Below are 16,120 nucleotides of genomic sequence, written 5' to 3'. Positions count from 1 at the left end.
CCACTAAAAAAAAAAAAAAAAAAAAAAGTGAAAGGCTCGTGCTCGGCTTGTTCGTTATGCGAGCTGAACACGAAAAATTTTTTTAAACTCGAATTATAAGTGAGCCGAACACGAACAACTCTTTGTTCGCTTGTGTGAGGCTTGTATTAGCTTTAAAAAAATTATATATATTATTTATATAATAATATATTATTTATTTTTATATCTAAATTTAAATCATAACATCTTGCGTGATCATATGGTTTTGAGTCTTCTATTGCACAAAGTTGGTGCAAGTTCGATACAACACATCTATTTTTTTTCAATTAATTTTAACAACCCGAACATAAGACAATTTTGAAAATGAGCTGGTTTCAAATAGGAACAATTTTGAATGAGCCGAACACAAGCCGAGCTCGGCCCATTTACAGCCCTATGAGTCCCCTAATGGCAATTTCAAGGAAGAGAATTTTATAATATTTGCTACTTATTATCCCAAAGAAGAAATAAAATTCATGAATGAAATATTTCTCTTCAATAGATTGTCCTTCTTACCCCTAACACCTACAAACAATTATACTACAAAACCAACAACTCCTAAACAAATCGTAACAGGTCACGATTGATATTCAACTAGTTTGATATATAAATGATAAAATCATTTTAATTAACACAAATCCAATCAACATAATCAATCCTTCATACGGAACAAAGTGAAACTTTGGAACCCACAAGGAAATAAACTTCAGTTACACGTTCTTATTATACAAAATTATTCGTCACCAATCCATCTTGACTAGCCACCACACTATTTATATCGCTAAAACCATATCTAAAATTTTAAATAATGAAAGTTAGAATAATATTACAAGGAAGCCCTTTAAAAGAATAAAGCCTAAAAAATTATGATAAACCCTGAAAAATTATGAATTATCAAAAGGAAAAAACAAATATATAATTGATTATCTTGAAACTTTCACTCATTTTACTAAAAATAACATCAATTGAGTTATCTTATTATAAGAAGGTAGCAAGAACTAAAAATACAATTATTTGATTGAAAATGACTCTTTAAGTAATGATATATATGAAGTATATATGGAGGTCACCTTTGAATTTATCTAACACAAAAAAATGACAATGTAAGAAAGTATTATAAAGATTGAAGCAATCTGCAGGGCATAGCTTAACAGATTCAATAGGGTAACACTCAAAATGAAACACAAATGGTCTATTTGTTACAACTTTTTATCTACTTTGTTTTTCAGATCATCGTCGCAGCTTTCTTTGGAAGTTGCTTTCTTGTAGCTTTCTAAAAATTTATATAGTGAAGAACTATTTTTTCAACCTAAGTGTGAAAGTGTGATAACTGTAAGAAAACTGTTGTCTGATTTTTTAGAAAGAATATATATTTATAATTCTCATCACAGTTTTGTAAAAAAATTATTTTCTACACCACAGCTTTACAACCATCTTCTTAAAAGTTGCAGCCACCCCAAATAAACCCTATGTTAAGGCAACCATACATTGTTTAATCTTCAAAGGAATCCTAACACTATTAGTTTATGTTGAGGACATCATCGTAAAAAGCAATGACTTTGAAAGTATGACAACTTTAAAAAGAGGCTTCCATAAGACTTGGCAAGCTAAAGCACATTGAATTGAGATTGCACGCTCTCAACATGAATCTTTATATCACAACAAAATTACATAACACCTTATTAAAAGAAACAAGCTAGTTATATTACAAGCCTATCGAGAGCCCTATGAATTTAAGTGCGAACTAAAAGATGATCCAGAAGACAATCCACAAAAACCACTCGACAGAAAAAATTATCATATTATCACATGTTAGACTTAACTTACCAATATTGTTGCTATGATAAGTCAAAAGTCACAGACAATTACAAAGAATCACACTTTAAGATTGTACATAAAATTTTAAAATATATGAAAGTGACTCCTTATAAATAAGCTTCAGTTAAAAGGGAATATAATCTGACAGTTGATGCTTATATCAATACCAATTATGTAGAATACATGGTTAATAACAGGTCAATTTATAAATATTGCGCATTCTTAAACCGACAATTCAGCTCTATGAGAAGTAGAAATAAAATATATTGGCAAAATCTAGCATAGTAGCAAAATTTAAATCAACGGCACTAAGATATTGTAAAATGTTATGAATAAAAATTATCCTAGAAGATTTAAAAGTTTAATGAAAATGTCCTATAAGGATGCATCATGGCAACACATCAACAATTAATAGTACTTAATTCAGTGCAACTTGACGATGAAAAATATATTGAAAAGGGCATAAATGTTATAAAAAAGAAGCTAGAAAGTGGTCTAATTTGTACTACGTTTGTTGCCACATATAGTAACTAACAGATATTCTCACCAAGTGATCATCCGAAATAATATTTTAAAAATTTGGCAAACGAACTTAGAATAAACAATGACCATTCATTCACCTAAGAGAAATGAAAAAATCAAGCTCCATCAATTTTGCCTCCTTCGACTATGTCAGTGTCATACTTGGCTTAGAAGTCCTCCGCTTTCTTTTTTCACTTCATGCCAACTCAATAATTCTTGAAATTGTTAGTAACACCAAATCAATCGATGACCTCTTATAGTTATTATGTAATTATTATTCTTTCTACTCATCAACTGTGGCTATAATAAATATTTTGTAATTATTATTCCATGATTTTGTTTGTTTCTTATTGAAGGCTCTTCTAGGATTATATAAATACTTCACAACCGATCGTGTAAAATATATTGAAATAATGTACCTTTAATAAAGAAGAAGCTAGAAAGTGGTCTAATTTTTACTGCATTCAGTGCACATATAGTAACTAACAGATATTCTCACCAAAAGAACATTCGAAAAAATATTTTAAAAGTTAGCAAACAAACTTAGAATAAACAATGACCATTCATTCACTTAAAAGAGAAATGAAAAACCAATCTCTTTGTCTCTGTTGATTTCGCCTACATCAGTGTCATACTTGGCTTAGAAGTCCTCCACTTTCTTTTTCACTTAATGCCAACTCAATGAATCTTGAGATTGTTAGTGACACCTCATCAATCAACTATTATAGTTATTATGTAATTATTATTCTTTCTACTCATCAACTGATGGCTATTATAAATATTTTGTAATTATTATTCCATGATTTTACATGTTTCTTATTGGAGGCTCTTCTAGGATTATATAAACACTTCACAACTGACCAAGCAAAATAAATTGAAATGACATACGTTTTATAAAGGAGAAGCTAGAAAGTGGTATAATTTATATTGTGTTTGTTGCCACATATAGTAACTTACAGATATTGTCACCAAAGGATCATTAGAAATAATATTTTAAAAGTTGGCAAACAAATTTGGAATAAACTATGACCATTCATTCACCTAAGAGAAATGAAAAAATCAATCTCCATCAATTTTTGCTTCCATTGATTTCGCCTACATCCATATCATACTTGGCTTAGAAGTCCACCACTTTCTTTTTTCACTTCATGCCACCTCAAAGATTCTTGAGATTGTTAGTGACACCTATCAATCAATGGCCTATTATAATTATTATCTTTCTACTCATCCATTGATGGATTTTATAAATTTGTTGTAATTATTATTCCACTATTTTGTATGTTACTTATTGGAAGCTCTTCCAGGATTATAAAAACACTTCATAACAGTTAAAATAAAATATTCAACAAATTCTCACCATTTCTTGATAGATTTTTTTACCAAAACGTGATTCAAATTTCTGGCAAAAAAAATTAGTGAGAGAATAAAATATAGCATTAAAATTCAAAATATAAAACAAACTTCTCTAGATTCGATATAACTAACTCCCAAATATAATAAAAGACATATCCTTGAGCTTAAATCTAGAAGAAATTTAAGGATTTCAAAATAAAAAAAACGAGAGAACTCATTGAAGATCACAGTGATGGTTACCTAAATCTATGGGTTGCTGCGAGTCGAAGATTCATTTAGGCTACTATCTCTCTCCTTGGCTTCTCTCTTTACTAGACAAATCTATAAAAGAGCAAGTTGATCAAAGTGCGACCAAGCTTTATCCGAGGTAGATCTAATGTTTATCTTAATTCTCATCATAGTAAAGTAAAATTAGTCTAAATGGGGATCACAAACTCTATTTCTTAACCTAATTTGCCAAAACTCTAGCTTACCATTTCAATTTTCCACAGCAAATTTAATCAAGATTTCAATAAATATTTTTGAATCTCTCCATCCATGATTAATGAAAGGTTAATCAATATTTTAAAGTTCATATTATTGGCATTCAGAATGAGAGAATAAATGCCAATATCTTTCATCTCAATTTTGAATCATTGCAGATGAGAGGTATACATGCGCCTATCAATATACTTATTAAAAGTATAAAATTTAGCAATTTATGCATCCTAAATAAGACACCCCAACAACATATATAACATGCATACAGTTCCCCAATAATGAATCCATTCCATGTTACTTAAAATAATTAATAACCACTAATTGGATTCATATGCATGGTAAAAGAAAGAGATAATGTGAATTGGTGAAAAACAGAACTTCACATGTGTCTTAGAAGTATCCATGTACTAAACCACAGAGAAATAACCTACACAAGGTCTATAGTATAAGTAGAAAATTCACCTCATTGAGAATCTTAGTAAGTTACATCCACAACATGCTCAAAATGCATAAAATACCACTATGATGCTTCCAGTCCATGACTTACAAATCTAAATATCACTAATTCAATTAATATGAGAAGAGAAAACGAAAGAGGATTACCATGTGAAAAGAATGAGAAATACCTTAATAATGCTTGGTTTAAAATTTAACATGTGAAAAAGCTAGCAATTTTGCTTCATTAATCTAAAAGCAAAAAAAAACAGGTTTTGAGTCAAAAGTAAAAGCTAGACATACAACTCTCTGGTTAGAACAAAGCACAGAGAGATGGTTTGCATGAGAAAAAAAGACAAACTACATTAAATAAAGGGATGAAGAGAACTACGTAAGAGAAAATCTGCAAAAAGAAATATCACATCAACAAACTAAGGAAACCCCTCTTTTCATCTAAAAATAAATAAATAAATGCATTTTTATTAAAGGGTATATAGGTTGATGTTCAGCTTTTTACAAACAGAAGACATAGCAAGCAATCCTACTCAACACTTCTAAATATACTTTGGAATACTATGGGAAAGCATTCCCTTGAAAATATCCCCACAAGTATACAGTCAGAACTTCGTGCATGGCAAAGAAAAAAAATTCATCAATATCTATCATTGCATGTCTCTTTCATCAGATATATAGTCAAATATAATAGATCTAGGGGCATTTACATACATACTATCCACGGCTTATGTATTTACATATCTAATACATAAATTTACTTTTTACATTCATGCCACCCTACAAAGTTAAATACACCTTTTTATGCATAGATAAGTTGGAGCCTACATAAAAATTGTAATTTAGATATTAGTTTGGTAAATACATAAGAATTGAGTGGTATGTATGTAAATCATCCATAAATCTGATGGATATCATCTCTGAACAAAAGAAGTGTTCACAATACCAAATTAAGATTTATCATATATCAAGTTGACAAAAAAAGTTGAGACTTCTGCAAGTCACTACAATTGCAAACAAAAAACAACAAGATTTAGCAGTAAAACTAAAGTATTAAACCCGATAATTTCATAAATAAAGTCAGCTAGCAACATTATTCCACGCAATCACTTAGGTTATAATGTTAAATTGTTTCAAAAACACTTGTTTTAGAGATTATGTCAAATGAAAGTTGATTCAGCCAAAAATGCAGTTCTAGAACAAGAAAATTCATGCCCCAGCGTTATCTTCAATTCCCCGATTTTCCGTCCTTCTCAGAAATCTCCTCAACCTTATTAACTTCAAACACTCCTCCAAAGCCCAAATAATTATAAGTACCTCACATGGCTTCCTCTATCCGGATAGACACAAAAGGTAGCATGAACGATGAGATGTCTACTAGCACTAAAGCTCTATTAATCACTCGTTTCATAGTGGAGATCATCATCCTCGTCTCCTCAGCAACCCCAACCCCATAAATGATTGCTCTATACTTTCCCCTGCACCGAGGAACGCTTTATGAAAAATAACGAAAAGACTAAAGAACGTGAAATTTCAAGTTCAACATGAAAGTCCATCTCAATCCAAAAAGTTCGCTGATAAAACCAAAAGAAAACAGAAACGTAGAAAACGATTAAACCCTAATAACACAAAACATAAATCCCCGGCTGAAATCGGTACATTTCAGAAGCGGCAAGCGTGAAGTCAGAAGGCGTTGAACATTGATAATAAAGATAGACCATCTTCGGGAGCAATTATCCATTTCAGGACAGCATACCTCATACTGGCGGCGGAGAGAGGAAATGGAAACCCTAGCTGAAGGAGCACGAGCGCAGCGAAATGACAGCGGCTTTCTGCGGGTTGCCCTCTTAGCGGGTCGGAATAAATCTACCATCCTACTTATATAATGGAAATTTGCTTGCATTTCACATAATATGTATTTACATATCTAATATTTAAAATTCGATATTTATATTTTTGACCCTGTTGCCATAAATTTATGCACTAAAATATAAATTTCTTTTTTTTTAATATTAGTAATAATAATATTTTTATGTGATATTAATATTTAGCGTGTTTGTATATAAATATGATTATAAATACTTATATATGATGCACTTGATGAACAACACAAAATGTAATTGATTAATTCTCGATTATTTGATGAACAACACGAAGTGTAAGTGATTAATACCCGATTATATTTGTTCATATTAATAATAAATAAATCTATTTATTTTCTAGAAACTTACAGAATGTTTTATTTAAATAAAATTTATAAATAGTAATATATTTGTTCATATTATTTAAATAAATTCTATAATGAATATTAATACTCGATGATTAATATTCACAGATAAAATTGTTTGTCGTTCAAAGAGGAACTATAAAATGCTCAATACTTACAGAATGTTTTATTTAAATAAAATTTATAAATAGTAATATATTTGTTCATATTATTTAAATAAATTCTATAATGAATATTAATACTCGTTGATTAATATTCACAGATAAATTTGTTTGTTGTTCAAAGAGGAACTATAAAATGCTCAATAGTCAATACTTACAGAATGTTTTATTTAAATAAAATTTGATTAATTAGACTTTATTTATTAAAATATTTAATAATAACATAATATTATTTAATATAATAAGCACATGAATTTAATGTATTTTTTATTTTAATAAACCAATTTGTTTGCACTTATTTATGTTATTTTAGTAAAAAAAATTTACTTACAATTTATATATTATTTTATTTATTTTGTATAATCTAATTAGATGTTGATTTTAATTATCTATTTGGGTTTATAAAATTATTCATTTATAATTTATATAAAAAATCAAGTGTTCATTCAAATTTTGAACTTGCTTATAACTTTTATATGAAAAATTAATTACAGATAGAAATGTTGATTTTATATAAAAAATTCATACAAGCATTTAATTTTGTGAACGTTTTTTTAATAATAAACGTTTAAAATTGAAATTCAAGATCATTCAAGACCCTATTTCAACAAGTTTGTGGTCAAATTGTTTGTTTTGATAAGACGAAACCTAGTGATACCATTTCATACAAGCATTTAATTTTGTGAACGTTTTTAATAATAAACATTTAAAATTGAAATTCAAGATCATTCAAGTCCCTATTTCAACAAGTTTATGGTCAATTTGTTTGTTTTGATAAGACGAAACCTAGTGATACCAAAATTTGTTCGATTTCGGTCCAATCAAATTCATATGGCCATTAAACTATATTTGGAGGCTTCAAACATTAGTTGGATGATTAAACAACCTCTAACTTTGACATCATTATAATCAATTCTAGGATATCAATAAAGAAATCCAATGAACCTAAGCTCGTTAGATTTTGAGATCAGTGTGGACCATTCGATTAGGTGATTATATGAGTTATTCATCAAAATATTAAAATTTCCACATCGCATAAGTTATAAGTAGACCCCCTCTCTTCACGTGAGAGGGGAATAAGGAGTAAAATTTCAGTGCTATTATGAACTAAATTTCTGGCAATAACATTGGGACCCCGTAGCCATCAACCGCCATCAAACACTGCACTGGCTATTATCGACCACCGCCCGTCACCCCTGCTCATTACCATTGGTGAATTTTGTTGCATAAGAATGTATCCACGAATGCACTACGATGAAATATCTGAAATACAATGTTACGAAGTATACTACACACATAGTAGCGAATAACGATGTATTGAAAATCCAATGATAACTTTTAGCGGTGAATACTATCAATAGGCACACTCAAAATACAATGATTTTTTTTGTAATGTTGAAATGTTCTATACATCGTGTACGAACAAGTGTTGTATTTTGTGTAGCTTTATATCATTTTCTTCCCAATTATTTGATATTGTTGTATTTATATAATTACACATTTATAATGGATTGTTTTGTATGGGCTAAGCCTCATAGTTTTTTTCTCATTATGGGGTTTTCTGCGTAGAAAATCATGATGTATTTTCCTGTTACTTTTTAATCATCCATGAATATATTGGATTTTCGTACAGCCGTGAAATGTTAAATTATCACTCAATCACCGTGAATTTTCTTGCACGCACAGTTTGATGTCGTATGTAAGAAATGAATTCTCGGTGATAGAAGTCTGCTTTTATTTGATTGCCAACAAATGCAATATGTGAGCTTCACATTCTAACACCCATCACTTTTCGGATATAGTATCGAAGTGCGGAACATCAATCCTTTGATTTGTTTCCCAATGATACACATCATATTATCAGTGAGAGAATATGCCCTGCATCAACCGAAGATAATGTGTGAAGAATGGAGGAATCTCATAATGAAATCCCCTGACTTTTATAGGAGCTTCAACAACCAACAACAACTATGCATAATGGGAGGTGAATCTATCTTAAAATCAATTGGTTAAAGGTACACAATCAGTACCCCCTTCGCACGCTTGAGTTCCTCATCGGGAAGCTAAACTCATGGACATTGCTAGCTCTCCACAATCACCCACTACAGTCAAGCCTAACAACAAGCTTCAATGTGTACGGAGAATGTAGCTCAAATTCATGCAATATGTGATGAGCTACAACATCCAGTTCAAGAAGAGTTCCCCCCCTGAGGAATAAAACTCATTTCTCAACTCGAGGAGGTTCTCAAGAACCTTCAATGTCAGCGGAGATAGTTCTTCAACACCCTATTGCAATAAAAGTTTAAACTTTTGTGAATTGTTGCTTATGATAACTTATGTCCCACATGAACTTGTTGATCACTTTAGAACCATCATGCACACATAATGAGCTCTTATGTCAATTTTTTTTCTGGCAACTTTTAGAGGCTAAGCATGCACTTTGTTTCATTCACTCCCATGAGGAAGCATTCATGCATTCAATGAGCTCACTAAAGTATTTGCAAAGAAATTCATTGCAAATCAAATGTTCCTTAAAGGCTTCTCTCACCTTTCTAGGATCCATCAAATTTGGGGAGAAGCATAGAAGGATTATTTCTTTAGATTTTCTATTAAAGATCATTAAACTACAGAAGTAGATCCCAAGTTACTCAGACATGCATTTTTTGGGGGACTATGCTTTAGTCCTTTCCACTCATCTTTAATGTGGGAAACGATCATTGTTACGCAGATATCATTCATCATATTGAGGTACAAATTGTTGTCGACGAAGCTATTAATACTCATAAAATTTCTTTTGACCCAATCAATAAAGTGTAATAAGAATCATGTACATACTGCTCAAGCATCTCAACAAAAAAAAGTTTGAGCCGCAGGGTTACCCCTCAACTGCAAAGACATGAACCACAACCAGAGAAAGAGTATACATCACTTAATATGTCACGTGCTAACATCATGGTGATGATTCCTGATAATGAAACTCTTAAGCGGCCACCTTTACTGAAGTCAAATGCAGGAAATCAGTAGCAGTATTGTGACTTCCATCAAAATTATGGTCATGATACTGAAGAATGTTTTCAACTCTAATAGGAGTTGAAAAGGTTGACCTGATACGAGTATTCATGCCAATTCATTCAAAACTAGATCCACCACATCAATAATGTCAGGACAAGAAGCCCACAAGCAACATCGAGAGAATCATCAAACTGTTTGCTAACTTACAATGATTGACGGAGGACCACTAGCAATCAAGTAAGTTCTCATTGATTTATATGAAGAGAGTTTTTTCAGAAGCCAGGGACTTCTTAGAGAGAGATTAAGGGACTTTTTTAGAGAGTTATATAGATAGAGATAGAGAGAGAGAGATCTAGCATTAGCATTCACCCATTTTCTAATTTATCTTTTGCCTCCTATTTACGCACATAGAGCCCATGTAGTTGTGCATGGGTCAAAAGAACAAATAAAATGTTACATCATATACCATACTGTATGAATCTTGTACACACTTGCTATTCATAACAACTTTGGCATGGAAGTCAGACGATCAATAAATGGATATGTGATTGACGATCGGCTGAATATCTCTTCCTTCAACCATGAAAATTTGTTCATCGAGCTCGGTGTTGCATCCAGTTAGCTATCACCAAACTTGGTAGGATAATTGAATTAATACAAACAAAATTAGAATAAGAACTTGGGAAAGACAAGCAAGCTTGGTTTGAGGAACTCGCTTGGGGATTTAAACTTAGCAAATCTGGTTCGATGAACTTACAAGAAGGTTAAGGAGTTTCAGAGGCTTTCGTGAGGTTATTTTATGCATTAATAAACATTATAACATTGTACAATATTTGTGAGCTTAGCTCATTAATTGCATTAAGTATTTGAGCTTTTTCATTCCTTAAAAAAACTTATTTTAGATGTACTCATATTGTCATAAATTTATCAATGAAAATAAGAAATTCACTTCTAAAATAATAATAATAATAATAATAATAATAATAATAATAATAATAATAATAATAATAATAATAATAACATAGTTTATGGACGCACACACTGCCAAAAATTAGAGTGATATGCATATAAACATGCATGCAAAAATATAAAAATTGTGGGGGCGCATCTAAGGGTACGTTTGGGGCAGCTGTTGATTATTTATAATCTGCTGATAAGTAGATTATTCTGATAATCTGATAATCCGCAGATTATCAGAATAAGCTAACTTGTTGTTTGAGGCAGCTTATTCAGACCACGGTTTATTCAAAACAACTTACTGGGAGTTGTAGTTAAATAAATGACCATTCTGCCTCAGTTTAGTTAAGTTGTTTGCAACAAAACTTTTTATAGAAAATAATAGATAAAAAATATGTCTCAAACTATTACAGTTTAGTTACAAAAATTAAAATACATTGCCCACCATTTCGTGAGTATCAAAAGAAATAAAATAAGAATAAATACAATTACAACTACAAGTAAAAAAATTAAAATGTTCAATTTAAAACTCTGACATTGTCTGTCCTCCGCGGCACTGTCATCTTGGAAAATCATCGTAACACGATCACTATCGGCATGAGAGTATGTCAGAATGTCAGCCCAACAGAAGAAACCACATCTTGTTGAAACATCCCTCTAACAACCGTAAAACTATCTCTCACTGCTATGAGGTTGGCGTGACGTGAGTAAGGGAGCCGGTAGTCCACAATAATACAACACAACTCGAGAGGTTCCTGAAACCCTAGAGCTCATACTGCTACAGATAAAATAACCAAAAAATATAAATTTTCAAATCATAAATTAAATTAAGCTTTATATATGAGAACCAAAATAAATAAAAATCAGTTCGACTGAAATACACAATTATTTTCCATCATTCATCACTAACCTCGCACACCGACAAAAACTAAACAAAATATAAACAAAAAAACCAAATAATTTAAAACAAAATGCAAATTCATGCAAAAACGAATTACACCCAAAATGAAAGATACAAAAATCTTAATAAAACCAAAAAATATAAATCCATATTACAATGAATTACATCCCAAATGAACATATAATAAATAAAGAAGCGTGACTGAATCAACATCGAGATATAACATCTGCGATAGACTCCCTCAAAGCAACCATTTCGGTTACACCTTCACCGTCCCGAGCTTCAAACTCAATCGCTCAATCGACTCGATCTCATCCTCGGGTAATGATTGACCAAAGAGAGATTCTGAAGGTTTTGAAGAGTCAATAAGTTGATCGTCATCAGCCAAAGTGAAGTCCGTATTTGATTGAGAGGGATGTCGTCGAATAAAGTTGTGAAGTGTCACAGTAGCCACCACAATATGCACATGTTTGAGAAATGAATACAACGACATATCACGTAGGATAACCCATTTCTTCTTCCACACCCCAAATATTCTTTCAATAACCTCACGTAAAAAGAAGCGTCGTTTGTTAAACATTTTTTTTCTACCATGAATCGTGTCACTTGCTCGCTCAAAATCATGAATATGGTATCCCTCATGTAAAAAGAAGCGTCGTTTGTTAAACATTTCTTTTCTACCATGAATCATGTCACTTGCTCGCTCAAAATCATGAATATGGTATCTGGTGTCTGGATAGGGCTTCAGGTAACCCCTCATCATCAGATATCCAGTATCAACCAAATAATAATTCTTTGTAATGAAAGAGAATATTAATGAAAAATAATACATGTAATTTATAGGTTTAAGTGAGATGGACAAACCTAGAGGTAAGTGAGAGAAACACTGTATTTTATTCCTAGTTGCATAAAAAAATGACTGTAATGTGCACTTCATTCTCATCCCGCCATTATAAATGTGAAGGACATGTTGAAGTCACACACTGCCATTACATTTTGGGTAGTTGTACCACTCCGACCAATGTAAGCGATCTTTTCGTGGCTTGGTAGTCAGGCATCTACATGTGTACCATCGATTGCTCTAATGTAGTTCTGTTACTCATAGTTAGCAATTCAACATGTTATGAAACTAAAGTAATAAACTAATAATCTTACTTTGAAATATGACATGTAACAAAAATCATTTGCAATTTGTTCAGAAATAGTTGCGAACGATGAATCAGCTGGCTTTGCGCTGTTAAGCTCACAAGTGCTTGTATACCTTTGGAGAAGTATCGAACGGCTTACTATTTCTGATGAATGATGAAATCTCTCCATAGCATCTCTAATTGATTCGTTCTGTGAAAGAATGTATAATGTTATAGCCAACACCTCAAATGACAAATAAATGTTTAGTTCAATCGAAGAACGATCGAGGTCGTGGTTACGACATAAGTCGCGTAGAAGATCCATAAAAATGGGCGCAGTCATTCAAAAAATATTGTTGAACCTTATCGGATGTCCAACAAGCATCTCACCCACCCATTTGTCCCTGACATATGAGGACGTCATGCGTGGTATCCGTCTAGTGCTGGAACGGTAGTATTCCACCAATAATATCACTATAGCTGCAGCCCATGTCATTCTTTTACGACGTTTTTGTTGTGGATCCATCCTGAAATTAGAAATGCATTAAGATGAAATAATTTATAGAGATGTGGTGACATCAAAATGAAAAAGTAAAAACATCAAGGAGTACAAAGCATCAAAAAATGAATTACATGAATTGTTCAAGTGTACAAAACATCAGAAATTGAATTACATAAAATGAAATATATCTAGTGACACCTTAATACTAAATAGACTCATTCTTATACTAAAACACGTAAATATTCAATGTGCAACTCGGGTCATAACACCATGAACATTTGCCTAAAAGTAGGGTCATCAAGTTTGTTAACACATTTTGCCTGAAAGCGCATATCAACAGTTACTTCTGGAATAATATCTAAAATGACAACGCAGTCCCAAATAGTGCTGTCAGAAAGAGCTAGGGGAGGCAGAGCTGAAAAAGCAGCAATTAGTTGATCAAATGAGCTTTTCACGAAACTATCCTTCTCTTTCTTCCTCCTGTCAAGCCTGGGCTTTTTGGACATTGAACTAGACTCTTCCATCTTCTTTTGGTTAATACTAGGCCCTTATTCATCAGCTATAACCTGTTCAGTTGGCAAGTCATCTGATATTCCTGCAAATCTCAATTCACTTGGGTTAAATGTATGTTTTCCAGTCGCGATAACCCCGTTAAACATATTGCCCAATTTTTCCTCGAACTCTGGTTCTATTTCGTGCTTCCTATATTTTTTGGCTGTTGGCATGACCTGCAACAGTGAATGGAATTTGAGGGGTTTAGGAATTAACCAAAAAATTCTGGAATTAACAAAATAAGATTGTATTTATTACCTCTAATCTTTCAGCCCACCATTCATTTGGAGCATCGATTGTTCGCTTAACGGGATCCCAACCCAACCATATGGATCAACGTTTGAGCTCCTTCCAAATTTTTCACTCATTCAACTGATCCCATTTATTTTTAAAGTTGAGACTGTCATAATCCCTCCCTGTCAATTTTTTAAACTTTCTAGCAATATTTTGTCAACCTTCCTTGTTGAAATACGTGATTGACCTATTTCTCGGTTCTATTTCTTTAATACTCAGATCACAAAAAATATTTGTTTCTTCTTTATCCCACTTAGCAGACAGTCCTCCTTCAACCGCCTTAGACATGTTGGAACTATATGAAATAAAAGAAAATATGTACTTGCATTACCCAATACACAAAACATTTCCACAGTGTTGCCAAATTGCTAAGGAAATTCATATTTTATTATGCTTAACATATGCCAAATTACTAAGAAAATTCATATTGTAACTCCACATAGTCATACTTAACACAAGAAACTTTGAATACATGAAGAACATAAAAGTTTCCTCCAACACAAATGAAGTATAAAATTGTTAATATATATATATATATATATATAAGGACACAAGAATTTTGTGGTTCGATCAAAGACCTACATCCACAGTAAGACATCAAACATGTTTTATTATGCAATTGTGTAAAGTTATATAGCTATGAAAGTACAACATGCTCTCAGTATAACCCGATACAATCAGTTTTTCATATGTTTTCTTTTTTTTCTCCCTTTGCTGTTAATAAAAGTACCTCAACTAACAAATAAAAGTAGCTCAACTTAAGCCAATGTCGAGCATATTCATTTTTTATTTCTCTGAATGCAATGAAAGAGATATTCATGAAGCTATTAGAGGCTTCATCCATTTGCTGTAACAAAAAAAAAATATTTCAACATCTTGTTGTTTCAAATATAATATAAAAATAACTGATGCATTCTTCTGATCCTCATTTTGACAGCAAAATTATGAAAAATGATTGTAAAAATGAAGATAATATTTTTCCTTGCTACTGCTATACAGTGAAAAAATTTGCCAAGCTACTCATAGAAAGCAATGCCAATGCTCAAGCTAAAATATAATATCACACTAAATTATGATAAACCAAATTGCATTAAACAAATACTATGCAAATTGAAAACCAAATTCAGCCAAAAGTATGATCACTCAATTGAGCCATGAATCAAAGGTTTCTTTTTTTTTTCTTTTGGTTTTATAGAACATATATGTAGCCACTTTTATGCAGTGTAATGAATACCAACTCAACCTCATTAATATCCAAAAATCTGAGGCAATCAATCCCTGTATGTATGTAAATGCCCCATTAGAAACACAAATTTGATTCCCAGCATGTGAACCAATGTAAAATCAAAATTCACAAACATTCCAGCATTCCAAAGCATAAGTTTCAACAGTAAAGCTTATGCTCTTTCAAATAACCCCATCATAGTTGAAAATCCAACATTCCGAAGCATAAATTTGCAATAGTTAAACGATCATAGGAACAAGAAATACAAGAGAATAGTCGAGAGAGTGAACAGAGATGAAGGAAGAAGCGGTAGGAACTCTCATGTGTCTAGGGCAAGAAGGCAATGATTCCTACTGGAAAGATTAGAAGCCACGGTCTGCACTGACCCCTCATGCTCTAGCTGAAAGAGAAGAAGAAAGAGAAAAGAGAAGGAGGCGAGTGCGAGAGAAGTTTCCTATACTTGGGAAGACACAATCGGTGAAGATAATACCTTATGTGCGCCGAGCAAAGGATCAATTCTCCTC

At 32.0% G+C, this 16,120-nt stretch overlaps 1 protein-coding gene across 1 annotated transcript in view; it reads right to left on the bottom strand.

Moving 5' to 3' along the window:
* LOC110018455 (uncharacterized protein OsI_027940-like) overlaps positions 1–6,485 on the bottom strand; it is an 18,156-nt gene extending 11,671 nt beyond the window's left edge. Inside the window, exon 1 of the mRNA XM_020715774.1 lies at positions 6,395–6,485. Coding sequence (XP_020571433.1) covers positions 6,395–6,399 — 5 coding nt within the window. The 5' untranslated portion in view covers positions 6,400–6,485. The remainder of the gene's footprint in view (positions 1–6,394) is intronic.
* Positions 6,486–16,120: the final 9,635 nt, after the last annotated feature.

Source organism: Phalaenopsis equestris, unplaced genomic scaffold (assembly GCF_001263595.1).
Source record: "Phalaenopsis equestris unplaced genomic scaffold, ASM126359v1 Scaffold000022, whole genome shotgun sequence".
NCBI classification, from domain to species: Eukaryota; Viridiplantae; Streptophyta; class Magnoliopsida; order Asparagales; family Orchidaceae; genus Phalaenopsis; species Phalaenopsis equestris.
Note: the sequence above shows the minus strand (reverse complement) of the source record. Positions and strands in the feature narration are given on the sequence as shown.